Source organism: Psammomys obesus, unplaced genomic scaffold, assembly GCF_907164565.1.
Source record: "Psammomys obesus unplaced genomic scaffold, mPsaObe1.curated_primary_1811, whole genome shotgun sequence".
Taxonomy (NCBI): domain Eukaryota; kingdom Metazoa; phylum Chordata; class Mammalia; order Rodentia; family Muridae; genus Psammomys; species Psammomys obesus.
This window is the reverse complement of record NW_026596064.1, coordinates 11175381-11194879: the sequence shown is the minus strand read 5'-3', so window position 1 is coordinate 11194879 and position 19499 is coordinate 11175381. Positions and strand designations below refer to the sequence as shown.

General features: G+C 35.5%; 1 protein-coding gene across 16 annotated transcripts in view; it reads right to left on the bottom strand.

Annotated features, from left to right (window-relative positions):
• The window catches only part of Dlg1 (discs large MAGUK scaffold protein 1), a 187041-nt gene that overhangs the window by 81105 nt on the left and 86437 nt on the right, over positions 1-19499 (bottom strand). For 8 of the 16 annotated variants that reach the window (XM_055624814.1, XM_055624807.1, XM_055624806.1 and 5 more), the window contains 2 exons: positions 10319-10417; positions 3964-4017 (listed from right to left, as the gene is read on the bottom strand). In XM_055624814.1, coding sequence (XP_055480789.1) covers positions 3964-4017; positions 10319-10417 — 153 coding nt within the window. The remainder of the gene's footprint in view (positions 1-3963; positions 4018-10318; positions 10418-19499) is intronic. The other 8 variants (XM_055624817.1, XM_055624812.1, XM_055624813.1 and 5 more) reach the window with 1 other exon arrangement.

The following is a 19499-nucleotide window of genomic DNA, read 5'->3' as shown; positions in this document are numbered from 1 at the left end:
TGTCCTTTTAAACTATGAGCCAAAATAAATCAAGTCACTTTCAGTCACTTATTTCATGGTCATTTACAGTAACTGCATTTAGGTGTGCTTGGATGATATGTTCCAGAAGTCTGAAGCACTTAGATATGCTTGCAAGCATCTTTACTGAAGTATATTTATAAGCTTATTGGCACTTTATGCTTTACGTAATTGGAAACAAAGACTAGGAACAGGAATTGAAGAAGGAACATTTTAGGGTGTGGTAACTTCAGTCAGAAGAAATGTTTTCTTGAACAGTAATGTTTCAATCTCTTTCCTCTCTTTCCTCCTCCTAGCACACTTTCTGGGAACTGCACATATTTTTTTTTTCTTATTTTTAATTTAGTCATTTAGCTAATATTAAGTGATCAGGATTAACAACAAGATAATTGAGTTTTAAAAACACTTGGAATATCTAAAACCTCATAACTAAACTCCTTGAATCTCCTAATCCCTAACTAAAACAATTTTGTCTACATAAAAAATATGATCAACAGAACAATTTACTACTTAATATTTATTTGAAGGTAAGGGGGGGGGAGTTGAGGCAAGATCTCATGACGTAACTAGTTGTCCTAGAACATACTATATAGAGAACCAGGCTAGCCTGTAGCCTTGAACTCACAGAGATCCACCTGCTCTGTTGGATTAAATGCATGTGCCCACCATACCTAGCCACTACCTAACATTTTATACATAATTTTATATAGGATTCAGTAAAAGCAGGATGACTCATTCCCCTAGTAAATCTTGACTGGGGAACTGGAATTTGCCTTACTTAGTTAAGATGGAAAAGCTAATACATTAGTCCAAAGCTGAAATTTCCAAAACTTGGGAGCAAGTTTAAGTCTTAGCTGGCTTCTGAAACCTTAGATTTGGAAAGCTTTACAACTATTCCATAAGTGTTAGGTTGGTTACTTACTATGACTAAAGATAACACATTTTACATAAACACACACACACACACACACACACACACACACTGAAAACAAAACCTGCTTTCCTTTTTGAAGTCTAGAGATTTAAGCAAAGTTGGCCTATATGGCCAACTGAAAGCAAAACAAACCTTGGGCACTAAGTCCTCCTGGGCTTCCATGACCAGGAACACTGTATATATGTCGTTGCATTTTCCTTGAAGGTGGAAAGGAGTGTTCTGTGTAACCCCCTCAAGGTGGGAAACAAACCTAAGAAAGTTTAAACATGAACTTTTCTAAATACATAGCTTTATAATCTGACTGTAGACTCTCACATACTGTAACGTTAAGGTGATTATGTGGTGGCCTCCAAAGGTTCACAAATGTGAACGCTTTGATCCCGGCTACTGGAACTGTTTAAGGATTAAAGGTGTGGCCTTGTTGGAGGGGTATGTCACTGGGAGCGTTTGGGGGAGGGTTCAAAAGCCAGGTCATTCCCAGCTAACTATCTTCCTCTGTTCCTTGTGATTCTTGTCTTAATAGAGAGGCTCTCAGCTACTGCTCCAGTGCCTGCCTGCCTGCCACCAAGCCCCATCATGATGATCATGGACTAACTTTTGTGAAACAAGTGCCAATCAACTCTGTCTTATATAAGTTGCCTTGGTCATAGTTGTTTTTTTTTTTTTTGTAGGAACAGTCATGTGTATGCAGGTAGTCATGTTGGCATGAGTTTGTGGAGGCCAGAGGACAATGCTGGTCTTCAGATGCTGGCTGCCTGGATTTCTGAAATAAAGTCTTTTGCTGGCCAAGGAATTCACCAAGTTAGCCCCTGGGACCCACCTATCTCTGCCTCTCCAGTGCTGGGATTACAAGCACAGGATACTAGACCTGGCTTTGTTGTTTTGAAACAGGATCTAGAACTGGTCTAGAACTCTCCACACAGACCAGGCTGGCCTCAAACTCAGAGATCTGCCTGCTTCTGCCTTTCCAGCGCTGGGATTAAATGCATGTCCTACCATGCCCAACTCACTTGGCTTTATTTCACCGGTGTTTTAGGAAACAGATCCAGGTTCCTAAGGACTTTATTGATTGAATCATCTCCCCATCCTTGTTTTTGAAACAGGGTCTCCTTGTAGCTCAGGCTGGCCTCAATTTCACAATCTTCTCACCTCAGTGCAAAAATTACAGATATAGGCTACCACATCTAGCAGCTACGAACAGCCTGTCTTAATAATGAATAAATTACATTTTATCTTGAATCTTTCTATCAAATCTCAAGTCATGGGCATTTTCTAGAAGACCTTCAATATATCTTGCTTGGCATGAAAAATATTTTCAACAGTATACCATTAAAAGTTGAAATTACATAGATTTTTAGATTGTTGCTTGAGACTTTAAAGTTCAGTGTGCTAATACTTCCTCCAAAATATGCATTCATTTTCTTTATGACACTGTAATTTTCTGTTAGATTTCATAACCTATTAGCTAAAGAGTTTAAAATTAAAATATGCAATCATTGATTCTATTCCTAAACAAAACATACTTCAAGAAAAATAACTAGAGAAAGTGTGCCAAGCCTATATCAACAAAAGCACAAAATTCTGAGCTAGTAAGGTGGCTCAGCAGGTAAAGAAATTTGCTGCCAAGGCTGATGGCCTGTGTCTGACTGTCTAATCCATTACAGCAGAAGGGTTAAATTGACTCTTGCAATCCTGCAAATTGTCTTCTGGCTTCCATGCAGCATCCCTCTCCCTCTCCCCATTCTCTACACTAAACATACAAATGTGAGAAACAGTCTCTACAAAGTTCTTTTCAAGTGTTCACTATCAGTGTGAGGGGCAACATTGAGTGAGTGAGTAAGGACGCGGAAAGAGTGAAGAACAGCTCTATTTAGTGGTTTGGCATTACATTTCTTTCAAAGCCCCCCAAATATGCCACATACCAATATTTATACAAATACAGAATAAAACGCTTATTGTATAGAATGAAAATTAACTATGGATTTTTAAAAGCATGGGTAAAAGGATTTACTAAGACTATAAAAATGATACACCATTTAAAAAAATGAGTCCAACCTTTTGAGCGCATAGAGAGCACCATTTCTACTTAATGCACAGGCACCAAGCCCATGGCCTGCAAAGGCATTTCTCTTTCAAATGAAAATCTGGCTACTGATCTTGAAAGGAGAGTATTTTCTTAAGAAAGTAAATTTAGAAAAAACAAACAACTTAGAATTGGAGTAAAAACTAATGATTTCTTCATATGAACATACACAAACCAGCTCGCTAAGAAATTAATGGTGCAATTAAAATTCTAAAATGACTGTGACTATATAAGCATTATGTAAGCTACTACACAAAATTACTATGAATTGGGCTTAGAGAGATGGCTCAGCAGTTAAGATCACTGGCTGATCTTCCCAAAGACCTGGGTTCAATTCACAGCACCCACATACTGTTTCACAACTACCTTTAACTCCAGTTCCAGGTGGGATCTTACATCCTCTTCTGGCGTCTGCAGGTCACACATGGTGCATAGATGTGCAGCCAGCCAAGCACTCATACACATGAAATAAAAGTAAATAAAACCTATCCTCTACATTACTGAGTATGTAAAAGCATTTAGTAAAAGTTAATCATAAACTCAAAAATAAAACATAAATTTCTATTTTACCATTTCTGCTTTGTATAAGTTCTTAAACAAGATAGTACTGTTTCATTTACTATAGCAACTCAATCAAAACATAGCATGATTCCATTTACTACCAACTATAGATATATACTGCTAGAAACAAAAATGTTTTGAGACAGGGTCTCAAATAGCCCAGGCTAATCTTACACTACTGATCATTCTGCCCCTGCTTTCTGAAAGCCAGAATTACAAGTGTGTACTATCATGATGAGGTTTGCAGTGGTAGAAAGTCTTAAGTAAAAATTACTATAGAAAATAATTCTGTGGTCTTTGTGACTACATCAAACTGAACAATAAAAAAGGCAGAATCAGTTAAATCTGGTGATAAAATAGAACTTACGTAAGTTGTTGTCTCCAAGCTATCTGTGTTGACCAGCACTGGAGGAGGATTTGCCTGTGAAGAAAGAATGTAAGATGTTAGTATAACAAGGAAACCAACAAGCTACGTTATTATGTTCCAAATATTAACAGCTTTACAAAGAATTGCTGTTAACTGATCTTGTATTGTGCTGTAGCCCAATCTGGGCTTAAACTTGTGATCCTTGTGATTGCAGCCTCCCACGTGCTGTATTTCATAGGCTATTTCATTGCTGCATTCAGGTGAGATATATCAGACAACACTGCCTAGTGAAGGGAAATGAGGTGTATGTAGTTGTAACTAGGTTTTCTTTTGCAAAATAAGATGTTATTCTGTTTTCCTTTTTCTATTTTCATGTGTTTAAGTGTATATGCACATATTTGCATATGTGTGACACATGCATACTCATACTCATACACACACTGTGTGTATGTCTCTGTGTGTGAACATGTGAATGAAGGTCTAAAGTTAATGTCTGGACTCATCCTCAACTCCTGGTCCATTGATTCTTTGAGGTAAGGCTCTCTCTCATTAAAACCAAGCCTCACTGATGTGGCTTGTCTAGCTACCTAGCTTACTCTAGGAATCCTTCTCCCTCCATTTCTGCATCCTACATACAGGACTAGAATTCCAGGCAGGATGCAAAACCCACGATTGTGATGGGCTCTGGCGATCTGTGCTCTGGTCCTCACTCTTGCATGGCAAGTACTTTAACCATAGAGCCATCTCTCCAGCCCCTGATTTTATTTCTACTGAAACAGACACAATTTTTAAGATTCGAAAAGAAGCCCACTATAGTCTTCTCTAAAACTAACATGCTTAAATAAAACAAAATTACTTTGCTGTAGAAACTTAGGTATTTTATTTCTAAGGATCCTATAAAGCTTCCAATAATTTTATCAACCTAGAAAAAAATTTCCACCAACAATGAATTTTTTGAATGTTCAAAAAAACAATCTCCTCAAACAAACATAAAGCTATCTATCTGCCACACTGAGAAATCAATCACAAATTTTAGAGAAAATTAGAATATTTCTCCATGTAAAGACCCTCTTATTTTGAGCTGAAATTCCTGCTCTTTGCTGCTATTCTGATGAATCACATAATAATAACTTGTTATAACATGAGCCTCTATATAAGTTTGAAAGAAAAAATATCTGGTTTCCTGTTAAAGTTCTTTTAACATGGATAATACTAAGGAATAAAATTAACTATCAAATAAACAACATACCAGAAATGATAAATTCTTCTCAACATTATTTTTTCAAAATACTTGTTTTTTTTTTGGTAAGGATGCAAAATTCAAACATTTTAATTTAATATGAAAGGTGATTATCTTTTAAATAAACTTTCAGAAAGAGAGAGAGAGAATTAGGTGAATTTCTGAGTTCAAAGACAGCTGTTCTACAGAGTGAGTCCAGGACAGCCAAGGCGACACAGAGAAACCCTGTTTTACATAATTTTTTTTTTTAAAAAACACCAAAAGAAAAAGAACCCAACAACAACAAAACCCAATTATACAGCAAAGTTATATGAAATCACATTTTATACAAAACAGTTCTCTTCAAAATGTGTAAACTGGCTTTTTATTTATGTATTCAAATTTAAGTTCTGTTGTTTTGAGGCAGAGTCTCACAGTAAAATCCAAGATCTGGAATTCTTTATGTAGACCAGGCTTGCCTCAAAGTCATAGCAATGTCCCTGTCTCAGCCTTTCAAATGTGAGGATTACAAGCATAAACATCATGTCTAACTTTGTGTAGGTGACTTTAAAAAGTGAGTATTTATAATGAACTAGTGGGGAGGCACCTGTTTGCAATCCTTCCACAAGGCCCAGGGGGAGAATCTCAAGTTCAAGAACAGCCTGAGCTATAAACAGAATTTAAATGACAGACTACCGTTAGCCAACTGAATGATCGTATGATAAAATAGGTAAATACAACACAGCTGCAGTTTGGGTTACCTAGACAAAAGGAGCAGTTTAAAATGAACTGGTAGTACTTCGTAGTCTACAAAGACAACATGCACTACGCAAGTCCAACCGTGTATAAGTGGTCTATCTTCGATGAATAGTGATATCAAACATAATGAAGATTCCACCTGCAAACTACCACAAAGCAAAACTTAGATATCTGAGACTTTACAGACAGTTGAAATGACTCATTTCTCAGTGGCATAATGAGATTATTCAGGCTGATAATTTTACCTTACTCATGATACAGTTTCACTATATTCTGCCTAAGCAATTTCAGGAGAAGAAAAGGCTATTTAAAGTTACAAAAAATATATATATATATTCTTCAACCAGTATGAAAAGAAAGCCATTTTGTTTTCTCTGCTTATCTGTATCAACCATGCAATAGCTGGGTATTTATAGAACTTTAATTTCCATAACTTTTATTAATATGTTAAACATAATTATTACCATGTTAGCTGCCTATTAACAACAATTATCATCACTGTATTTTTGTTCTAATAATTTATAACACTGAAATATTACATAAAACAATACAATCTTATATTTACTTAAAATTTAAACAATGGAGAATAAGTTGTCTATAGATATAGCTAAAGTTAAAGAGTAACAATACCTTAAAGGGAAACCTCAAGAAACATGAAACTGGAGGGAAAAAAACCATGAAAATTCACATTAAGGATTAATATAATTTTAAACCAATCTAGCATATGGTTGATAAATCCATCATGACATTAAGAAACATTAGCATTTGAAAAAATATGTCAATAACAGAGAGTGAGAGACCCTGGAACATTCAGCCCTAAAAATGAATGTCTCCATCAAATCCCTCCCCTTAGAGCTCAGAGAACCCCACAGAAGCAGAAAGGCAGAAAGAGTGTAAAAGCCAAAGGAAAGAGAGGACACCAAGAAAAAAAGGCTCTCTAAATCAACACGACCAAAGCTCATATAAACTCACAGAGACTGAGGCAGCATGCACAGGGCCTGAAAGAGTTTGCACCAGGTCCACGGGGTATATATTAAGGCTTCTAGTTTATTGTTTTTATGGGATTCCAAAGTAAGTGAATGAGTGGGTTTGATTCTTGTGTCTTCTTTTGGGCTCTTTTCCTTCTGTTTTGTTTTGTCCCATTCTAATGTGTTTTTGTTTTATCACATTATATTATTAAAAACACAATTATAAAGAAAAATAAGTCATAAAAGGTCATTTGAAATAAAAGCTTATAGACATGAAGCTCAAATGGAAAAATGGTCTGACTACCTCAAGTTTAAGCACCTAAAAAAAAAATGATAAAATAAAAGATGGTATCAATAGGTAGGAAAAGAAAACCTCTATCTTGAGCACAATTTGAGTTGACTTGGAAGATATATATACACAATGCAGACAGGTAAGTATCATAGCATCAAAGTTAAAGCTATGTACCACCAGCAAAGACAAAGGGCAGGCCACTTCTCAGAGAAGGCAGAAAGTGTAGCTACAGAAAATAAGCTGGTTTTATACAGTTGTAGCAAACACCTAAAAGAACTTTTACTGGATTCTTCTGAGTGCTGCTGTTGTTTTCTTGTAAGGAAAGTTCATTCCATGTTACATTTTGTCCCATTAAGGTTTTCATGGTCTTATCTTGACCAGAGTATGTCCTGCTTTCTGTTTTCTTTTTATTTAGGTGGGAAAAGAAAAACCTACTTCCTACATATCACTTCAAAAGATAATATATTGTCAAGACCTAGTCCAAGATCTCTACCTCATAGTTATTCAGTAACATTGATTATCGTAAACCATAATGAATGTTCAACCTCTTTACCCAAGAGGACTGTGTGATGCGAGGGGTTGACAAAAACATTCCATTCAGGGCTCAGTGCTTCATGATCTCTCACTGTCTGCACATTGTCCAGTTGTGGGTCTCTGCGCTAAATCTCATCTACTACAAGAAAAAACTTCTCTGATGAGGGTTAAACAATCAAAATATAATTTAAAAAAAAAAGGGTTTATTTGTGAATCAAGTGCCCATAGAGGTCAGAGGATGAAGTTGGAGTTAAAGGAGGTTGTAAGCCTCCTGACCTCAGTGCCAGGAACCTGGGCCTTCTATAAATACCTGCTTTTAATGCTTGAGCCAGTTCTCTAGCCCAAGTTACACATTCCTTAAAAAGAATATGTTTCAAAACTTATCTGGAAACAAAGAGTTAATGCTCTATTAATTTTTTTTTTTTTTTACAATAAATGTGCTACACTTAATATCAAGGACATCACTTACTTTAGAAAATGAGACAAAACCACTGGCTTCTCATATACAGCATGGACTACCATCATCTGAGGACGTCAGCAGTGCTTATAAAACTTACTGGGGTTATTTCTTTTCTTGTATATGTAGCCTCAATGATTTTGTTTGTTTCTGGGGACAGAGTTTCTATGTAGTCCTGGCTGTTTTAGCGCTCACTCTGAAAGACCATGCCAGCTTTGAACTCATAAGAGATTCTCCTGCCTCTGCCTTCCCTCACCGCCCAGTGCTGGGAATTAAAGGCGAGAACCACTATGCCTGGCCACTCCCTGCCTTTTAAATGTATTCACCTGTTCTCTCTCTGTCCCTCCCTCTCTGCCCTCCAAGTTAGGCAGATAGTCTGAGGGGATTACATGCAAGGTACTGTGTAGACACACCCAGTCTTTTTAGCTGGGAACTGAAATCAGGACTCAAAGCCTCGCCTCCTATATTAGTTATTCTCTTAAACACTAAAAACTCTCTCAAGTTAGAACTGCTACTAGTTTGGTAATATAGATTTGCTAACAGAATTCATCACTGTAAAGTGAACCATTCACTTACACTGCAGTTAAGTGGTTGAAATAAATTCAAAACAAGTCAGACTGACTAATAAACTTTTTTTTTTTAAACTCTAAGACTACGAATTTTTCAACAACTTATAGTAGAATGCTAAGTTAGGGACACTGAGTAAATAAATAAAAAAAGGACTAAAAAAGAAGGGCAGGCTCCTAATAACAGAACAGAGACCTGTACAAAATTTCAAGGGATTCTAGCAAACTATTTTAAGGTGAAATAGTGGAAGAAGCAAGTAAAATGAACTTTCAGATCTCCTTTTGAAAAATGTCGACTAGATTTATCTTTACCATGTTATAATAACTTTTTGATTGCTTACTGCTTGCTCTCCGTAATATGGAAAAATACGTATCTGTATTTACCTATTTAGTTCATGATGGTTTCATAATGGCTAAATTCTTAATGAGTTCCACAAAAGGTGAAGACTCTACATAAGTCATAATATTAGTATAAATCAGTGGTTACACTATTGAAGTCTCACCGAAATCCTCATAATTTCTCCTTAGAATCTTAGTATGGCTGCTCTGACTGATTTTTAATTTTTAGCAGAAGGGAAGCCCTAAGTTGTGAGTGACCACAAATGCTCTAATTTTTCTTTAAATGGGGCTTGTTTGAAGCTGCAATTATAGACACACACACACACACACACACACACACACACACACACACACACACACACACTATGCTTACCTATCTAGATTTATGTCATTCATTAATTTCTGCAAAAATAACATGAATATATTTACATTTAAAGTGATATTGAAAGCTCTCAAACCAAAGATCACTAATATTATACCAAACTATTATACTCATTATTAATTTGACTGAATAGCTATGCTGCAAGGGCAATCAAGTGTCAACAAACCACTCTTGCAACTACTAAGATTCAAAAAATAAAAAAAAATCAAATTCACTAACATTTGGCTATGATTTTGTTTTCCTGTTTTATACACTTGAAAAAACAGATTTGAGTTTGGAGCAGTAATGAAGATCATGTAGCTAGCCACATGGACCCAGAGCTAAACCTGAGCACTCAGGAAGAGGCGGCAGCAGGAGGGCCTGAATCAAAGCCTACATGAGGCCCTGGCTCAGAAACAGGAGTTTTCATATAACTGAGATAAAATTCATTTTAATGAATATAAAGTATGGGATTTAAACCAAATAAATCCAAAGAAGAAAACATACACTAAGAAATAGTGCCATATGAAAGAATGGGTCTGACAAAAGAGCAGGACCACTAAATTTAAAAATTAGACAAGTTTATAAAAACAAAATTATAAAACTTGCTTGAAGCACAGTTAAAAGTACAAACAAATGTTAACAAATCCCCAAAGGTTCTATATTAAGTTCAGAATTAATTCCACTTCATAGACTACCAAATAAAACAGCAAGTGTTGAGCCTATCTTAAATTCCAACTAAGTCAAAGCAAATTAATACACCTAACAACAACAAAAATATTTCAACAGTTTTAAAAGGTACAAATAAAACATTAAAAGCAAATTAAATTTTTATAAAGAAAAAAGAAACCAATAAAAACCTGTGGTGCGGTGGGCAGGACGACAGTACTCTCAGCAGGGACTGGCAGGGCAGGGGTCACGGGGACAGTGGGAGAGGAGGGAGGAACAGCTTCTGTTGGCTAAAATCATCAATGACAAAAATCAGGAAAAAACACCAAATAAGAGAAACAAACAAAAAGTTGTACCATAAAGGCAAATTATAGGTCTTTATAATAGTTAATAAATGGGAAAAGTATTAAGGTATTACTTTACTGAGTTAAGTAGTGAGACTCTCCTAAAATTTTCAGCAACAATTATGGCATCAATTTACAATGTCAGTGTCTGTAATTAAGCAGGTCTGTGCTTTAGATGTATCAATAAAGACAACCATGAACTACTTTATGACAATCTTGTTTTACAGACAAGTTGCAAAAAACTTTTCTAGCATCCAGAGGTATACGGCTATTTTTCCTTTTCATAATGAAATAAAAAATTATTATAGCCTACTATGCAAATAATGAGTTTATAAATCCATAGGAAAAAAACATTAAAAAGAAAATCTCCAAACGGAATTTGTATCATTTAAAATTATCCATACTATTAAAACTCTGCTACCAAGAACAATAAATAACCTACCTAATGCTCCTGTAAGGTGATTAACTCCACTAACTGGGTGCCCTTTATATGCCAGACAGAATCTGGCAAAAGTGGGGGGAAAAGTTTAGAAAAAGTACTTTGCCAGTAAATATCTACAGTCTTAAAAAAAAAAAAAAAAAAAAAAAAAAAGGCCTGTTTAGAACAAGTGGTTATAACTGGAGAACTGTATAATACCCTAAATATCCAAAGGTATTTTATGTAATGTTAACCATTAACAAATAAATGTTAGGAAGCTATTAAAATAACCCATATTCATTTATTCATCAATGGAATACTACTTATAATGTTAAAAGAGAGATGAAACTCATGAAAAATGGAAGAATTTTTGAAAAGTTAACTGGGGTCAGGGTTGTGATTGTTCCCACTCTTGCATAATTTTAAATTTGATTTCTCCAATTGCTAACAGTAAATACAAAGAGATCGTTATAAACACAGGGTGAGAGGTGGAAGGTCTGCGCATAGTTACACAAAATAAACATCTTTCACTGGCACATCCTTTAGAAAACAAACACAATGAATGTGCTCTAAAGATACTTTGAATTTCATCAATGCTGTAAGAATATTAATACTGATAAATGACCTAGAATTGCTGGACTTTGCTCTCTGAATTTATTTTCCTTTCAAACACATTGTTAGCCACAGACTTTATGGTGGAAAAAGAAATCAATTTCTCTTTCTCCAAAAGAAGTAATTCTTAGACTGAGGAGGGATGACATTTGTATAATATTGTGAATACACTAATGTCACTGAATTATATACATAAAAGGCTAAAACAAGAGGCTGGAGAGATGGCTTTGGGTTAAAAATCATGACTGCTCTTGCAGAGACCCTGGGTTCCAGTCTCATTTACCCACATGGGTGACTCCAGTTCCAGGGGCTCTGACATCTTTTACTGTGTGAAGCAGGGGCCCTGACATTTATGTAGGACGAATACTCACACATTAAAAAATATATATTTAAAAGGTTAAAGTAAAAAAAAAATTATGCTATGTTACTTTCCCACAATGAAAAAACAAACCGTGTGAATTAAAAGGACCCATGGCTTTAACCTGGAGCTTCAGTTATCATTTCTACATTTTCACTATAAAAAAGACTTCTGAATTCTATAGGTGAAGCTAGGAATTAATTACTTAAAATGGTAAGCAACCAATTTTCACTCAAATACTTAAATTATTTATGACAAAGCACAGGGAAAAAAAAAAAACGGTTTTGAAAGAACTGCTGTTAGATTGCCTGGATATACATACTGAAAGATCAAATGAATACTGATTCCTAGTTTTGATCATACTGAGAGAAGTAAACAAAACAAAGCCTCTGGAAGGTAAAATGGCAAGTTACCACTGCTGTTGTAGGGAAACAACTTTTTTTTTCATTTTATTTTATTATTTTTAATAATTTATTCACCTTGTATCCCTGATTGTATACCCCTCTCTCATATCCTCCCTGGTCCCACCCTCCCTCTCTCCCTCTCTCCCTCCCCTTGTCCCCTGATAGGGGAGTCCTCTTCCCCTACCATCTGACCATAGCCTATCAAATCTCATCAGGACTGCCTGGATCCTGTCCTTCTTGGCCTCGTAAGGCCACCTTGCCAGGGGGAGGTGATCAAGGAGCAGGTAATCAAGTTCATATCAGAGACTGCCCCTGCTTCCCAAATTAGAGAACTCACTTGGAGTGATCTGCCTAGGGGCCACATCTGAACAGGGGGAAACAACTTAAACAGAAAAGTATACATTGCTGGAACCAAAGTAGGGTAAGGAGATGCTACCAGCTTTATCAAGGAAAGAGGGGGAGAGAGCAATGGGCCACGGGGTGCTATAATTTGAATGGGTGAGGACTGTATAATTATGTGGTCAATATGGGCACAGCATGAGACTCAAGGATCCCAGCGAAGTACAAAGGCAATCTGCAGGTACTTAAACAGTAAGGGAGGTGACAGTGATGGAAGGTGTGAAGGGAGATTTCACATTAATAAATAGCCATATAAAGGACAATGGGAGCAAGATCTCTCATGTTAGAAAAAAGTAAAGCTGTAAATTATGAAAAGGGAGAAAAATCAGTATGGACCTATGCTGCTGGACTAGAACTGGAAGTACTGGTATAAACATAAGGTTTTTAGAAACAAAACTAAATACAGGCATAAATATATTTCCTAGGTCCGCCTCACTGACACTACCACCGCCCAACCCAGATCTTCTAAATACCCATATTCAAACAAGAAAACAACAGAGGAGTCCTTGGAGAAATGGCTAGCTTCAGTGCTAGAATTCTTTGAGCATATCACTTGGACATCCTGCTCTCTATCCCAAAGTAAGTGCTCAAAAACAAACAAACAAACAAACAAACAAAAACCCAAAACAAAACAAAACACAAACAACAGTTATGAAAGGGCCTAAAAATACCTTGAAGGGCTACCTTAACCTGGGATTTACCTGAGCCTCAAATAGTAACTATATTACATTACTTTTCTTTTGCTGTGACAATAAACCATGACCAAATGAAAACTTAACAAAGAAAAATTATTCTGGCTTATGGTTCTATTCTAGAGTCCACAATGGCAGGAAATAATGACAAGTTGGTAGGAGCAGGAAGCAGGCTGGTCTCATCATGGAGAGAGCATCAAGTGGAATGAGGCTATTAAAAAAAAAAAATCTCAAATCTCAGCCTTAGCAAGGATGAACCCACTTAACGGATAAGGACTCCATTATCTCCCCAAATAGTATCATTCACTGAAGACCAAGTGTTGAAAAACCCGAGCCTATGGGAATCTCTCCTCCAAACCACAAGAGTAACAGTGGCATAAAACTCAATAAGTAAAACAGGAAGAGTCCATACTGTATAAATACATACATGAATTAATAAACAGAATACATTTCCTTGAAATAAAATGCTAAAAGAAAGTGGAGAAGAAATGGCAGAATTATAAAATCACCATATAACAGCCATCAGGTCATAATTTATTTAAGCAACAGCAGTGGATGCTTAAACTTCTTGATATTGCTAAGTGAAGCTTTTATTTCATTTTACTTGATGAACATATGAATGGGATACACACACACAAAATAATGTAGCCCCTCACAATACTATCCTGACTGAATCCAGCAGATACTATTTTAAGTGATCAGAACTAACATTAACAGTAGCAGGACAAATTGAAGTTAAATACTATCTGACAGAATACAATGACAACACTCACATGGGTGATATTTCTACCAAACATAATTAACGGAATGTGATCAAACAAACAAATCTGAACTAAGTGATAATACTACAAAATAGCTGGCCATAGTCATCAAATTGTGATAATTATCAGTCTAAAACTGCTATTTAACTTTTATATGCAATTCTATTGTAGCAAGACTGATATAAACTGTAAATATTTTAATTTTTATCGTGTATGGGTATTTTGGCTCCAAGTATGCCTGTGTACCACACAAATGCATTGCCTGAAGAGGACAGAAAACGGTGTCAGATCCCTTAGAACTAGAGTAAGAAATGGGTGTGAGCTCCCATATGGAATCTGAACCAAGATCCTTTTAATGCTCTGAACCACAGAGCCATCTCTCCAGGCCCTACAGTACATATTCAAAGTACACAATCTGATAGGTTCACAGATGAAACTTATGAGCACAATGAAAATGTGAATGTACCCATCATGTCTAAGAGTTTCCTTGTGTTTCTTTGTTCAAGTTTTAAATTGATTCCCTGGTAATGGTCCAATAGTCACAAAGCACTACTATACTAGGAATAATCACTAGAGTCCTGATAACAGACTAAGAGTCACAATTCATGTAAAATCAGGCAAAGCTACACACTCATCTCAAATTTCAAAGCCAAGCACAAAAAATAAATTCACTGTTCAGCTGCTCCCCAAATCCCTTTATGATAAACTATTATTCTTTTTATGTTACATTTGAAACCCTCTATACCTTTCTTTTTCAGAGCCTGTTCTAGATTCTACTTTATTTTGGGAAGAATCAAAATACTGTTCCTTAAAAAAAAAAAAAAAAAAATCCCTAAAACAACCTATAACATCTTATCTCCCTGACTATAAGAAACCTGGAGTTAAAATTTCTGTGAAAGAACATATGCCCTGACCTTTTCAGCAAGCAAATACTTAACAAATACCAACAAATAAAATATCAAAACCACAAACGATAGAGTAACAAAAACCCATGTAATTCACTTGAAACAAAAATACAGGTCCCCCTCAAAACCTAATATGAAAGCTGATGAGGAATGACAGACACTAGATTTTATAAAAATAAAGCAAGGAGATGAAGAGAATTTGAATACATCTGAGAATATGATAAAAATGCTTGGGAACTGTATAAGACTTTAAATTGGAAAATGTCATATATAATAATGCATATACATGTATGGTTTAAATAATGAGGCAATATAAAGTAATCTTTGTATATTTGGATTATTTCAGAAAAGAGTGGAGAATAGCAATTTAAACTTTAAAAATCTTCTATAACCATATAAATCAAGTAGAAGAAAATGACCATTATGTCATTCCTGTCCTGCTTTATTTGTACCACTTGGTAAGATCAGCTCAACAGAGATGGTTATTGTTTTTAAAAATCTTGGTCATGTGACTAGCAACAGTCTCAGTTGCTTCTATCCATAGCAACACCACGGAATCATTAGCCTCTGAAGCTGCCTTCCGAGACTTGTTTCCATGACAACAGAGGTTATAATATTAACACTGTCTGAAGGAACACTGCAGAAAATTGTAAATTTCTATAAAAATTGGATGGATTATATACATTTTCAAGTACCTTTGAAACAATTATCACATTAGCAATTACCTGAAAGATGTTTGAAATGATTTAACAAAATCGTGCTAATTTTCTACATAGGTTTATTTTTTTTATACTAATTTAAGGTCTTAATTTAGGAAACCTGCACTCACAATGTCGATTTCTATGTAATCTGAAGCATGTGCACCATCCTCGTTATGAAGATGTAGTATCGACCTTCACTTTTAGGCATTCAACAATATATACATTTGTATGAACCTATTATCTTTATCAAATCCCTTTCTGTTCAGAACAGCTAATGTGCTTTCTATTATATACAAACGAATCCTAGAGGAAGACACAAGAGGGCTGATTAGGAGACTGTGATAATACAGCTGAGAGGTAACAAAACCTGAATGGCAGAATTGGTGAAAATGGACATGAGTAGTCATATAAAAACTGTGAATGTAGAGTTAATGTGCCTTGGGGACTGATGGGAAGTGATTAAGAATAATGCCCACAGCTCGGCGTGGTGGTGCATGCCTCTAGTCTCAGAACTCAGGAAGCAGAGGCAGGGGGATCTTTTTGAGTTTGAGGCCAGCCCGGTCTACACAGCAAGTTCCAGGACATCTAGGACTACATAGATAATCTGATTCAACAAACCAAATCCCAAATAGCAACTAGAAATTATTTCCTAGTAATTAGACTTATACATTTGAAAAAGAGCTGTAATGTTATCTATTAATTTTTTTTGCTAATTGTTTATTAAGACTTTCAAGAATGGAAGAGATTAGCTCAGTGGTAGAATACTTGCTTAGCAATCATGAAGCCCTGGGTTTAAAACTTGGCCTCCTGTAATCAAAAGATAAAAAGTATATAAAAAAAAAACAAACAAACAAACAAAAAAAACCCCAAGAGGTAAAACAACAAAAAATTATTTTCAGAATATAAAACTGACAAGATAAATAAAACTACAATACCAAGAAGCTACTGCTTATATTTTATATTAACATGCTTAAATACACTGTATTTTCAAGGAAAAATGAATTAACAAATATTTGGTACCAGCAGCTTAGACAACAAAAGTAAACACCCTATGCCACTGAGGCATAGGTGACTCAGGACCTTAAGTTTGTACATGGCATAGTTAGAATTCTTAATCCAAGTTCTTTGGCCCTTTGTTTAAAGATCTACTACGCCATAATGAGGCATGCTTCTGATTAAATGTCAAAGCAGCTACTTAAAAGAAAAAAAGAAACCAGGAAAAAACTGCAAGCCTTTTGAATGTTTGCAGAGGATAAACTATAGCACAGTAGATTTATACAAACTCCACTTGGGAATTACTGTATTCAAGAGAGGATCAATATCTGCAGGACAAAAGGTGGTTTTCATGGTTTAATGTTTTTCTTATGATTCATGTGCCCTTTGCCACTGTCATTGCAAACACATTACATCTTTAATATAAGCTTTATAGCTAAAAAAAAGAAACAGTATTTCAACCAGTTGTATATGTATGATACCCATGACAATAGCTCGGAAGCAAGTATGTATAAAAGCATACATATTTTTAAATAAACCACAAAGGATTTCAAAATATAATTTCTTTAAAACTTGAAATAGGTATGAGAGACAGAAAAATAGATCTAGTAATTAATTTTGTTGTAGAAGCACAGATGCCAAACTTAGTTTATACAAACATGTTAGCTCATGAATCTATTATTTCTAGTTGCAAGAATTTATAAAACTCAGTTAAGGTTTCTGGTCTCTTCATTATTTTAAGATGGTATTTTATATTAACATTCAGCTAACAACCTTTAAAAAGGATGACTCAGTCACTTAAGAATGTAAAGAAAGCAGGGACTTGAAGACTGAATTTAAAGATATGGTTACATAACTGGCACAGGAAAGACATCAATTGCAATATGTCTCTCTCTTTTCTATTTTTCAGAACTGGCTAGACAAACATGTACCACCATGGACCGCGTTAACTACTAGACTAAAATGGGCCTTAATGCTTCTTAGTTTATCTGTTCTGTTCTAGTCACTCTTCTCTTAGTCCCCATGAGTCAGGCTCCTCTAGGCTTCTGAAGTTGTGGTCTTATATTCATTCTCCTTCCATTTACTACTTCAGTTACACTGACCTGCTACTCTTAAATATTTGATACCTTTCCATTTGCTATTTACTTTTCTTCCAAGAATGCTCTTTCTTAGATAGCTACAGTCTCAATTCTACCAATATTCCGTCTTCACTCAAATTACACCTTCAAATCAAAGTCTCCGTCAGCAACCCTATCACCTCCCACGTATCTCTCATAACTTTCCTTCCAGAATACCACATATTTTTGGTAATTATATTGTATTCTATTTTGATATGAGGTCTATAAAAGCAAGTGTTTCTGTTTAGTTTTTTTCTTTATGTTCAGTGTCACAGGAAACTCTGTGTGTCAGATGAACAAAAGCACTTGATATCAAAAGAGATCCTGGAAGGGATTTTGAATACTCTTCCTCTTCTTGTTCCCTTACATGTTGTACACAGAGCAGACTCTGATTAAAGGTTCCTTCTGCATAGGTGGGTGGCTACACCCAATCGGAAGTGTTCAAGGTATTCTATTTGCCAACCTTGCAACACAGATTTCAACTGTCCAGCAAGAAAAACAAAACCAAAATCAACTGCCTATGCCTCGCAGTCCTCAATATCAAAGCGTCTAATGCTGGCCTATGTAAGAATACACGAGTCTTTAGAGTTTCATCCCTTTCCTCTTCAAACTGTACTTCAAAGTTAATCTTCCCACAGACAACTGATACGGAAAAGTCTATGATATCTTTCCTCTAAACTTGTAGGCTCTCCTAATCTCAACCTGGATTCTCTGTTCTCTTAGATCTTAAGGTTTCCTGCTGTTACTATCCACTTTACCATATTCCCATTTAGAACTTTTAATTCTCTAATACAATTTTTGTTATTATTGTTTTTTTGTTGTTGTTTTTTTTTTTTTTCTTTTTGAGACAAATCTCACTCTGTAGCCCTGACTGGCCTGTAGCAGTCTAGGTAGATTAGACTGTCCTCAAATTTAAGAGAGCACCTTGTCTCTGTGTCAGGAGTTCTGGGATTAAAGGCCTGCTCTAGTACCAGCAAATCCAGCAAATCTTCTATTACGTTCTCTTCTGGAATAATTATTGTGGGTTTTGTTTTTTTCTCTTGGTTAGACCCTGTTAAGATTAAAAATCCTCTATCTAAGACACCTATTTTCACTAATTAAAAAAATTAAGATATAATTATTTTTCATTCTGTAATTAGATCGATTCCTTACCTACAAGGCCACAATATTGTGTGGAACTGCTAATAATAATGCTGGCCATCACTGTGTTTGTGGTGATGAATGGGTGATAATAATGCTACTAAAGCCGGGAACTGACCTCCATCTTATTGAATCTTGATCCGGATAAAGTTTCAATTTCTATTTTTTACAGACAAGGAAACAGACTCAGAATTTAGGTAATTGTCCTAATGTGCTATGCCAACTAAAAAGCAGAACATAGACTTAAACTCAGGCCATAATCCTCCAAAAGCATTACACTTAATCACAATGGGATACTGTTTGTTTAAAGAGCTTAAGATGAGTTGGTTTTCACTGACTGTAATCACTATATCAGCGAAGGCAATATATAGCACTACACTGATACGCCACACAATTCCAAATTTACAACCTTCTATTACAGCAGGTGGTTTTTGAGAGAACAGAATATATAAAATCAAGATGGGATCCACTTTAATGTAAATTTCAGATTATAATCTCTAGTTATTTTCTGAAAACAATTAAAAAAT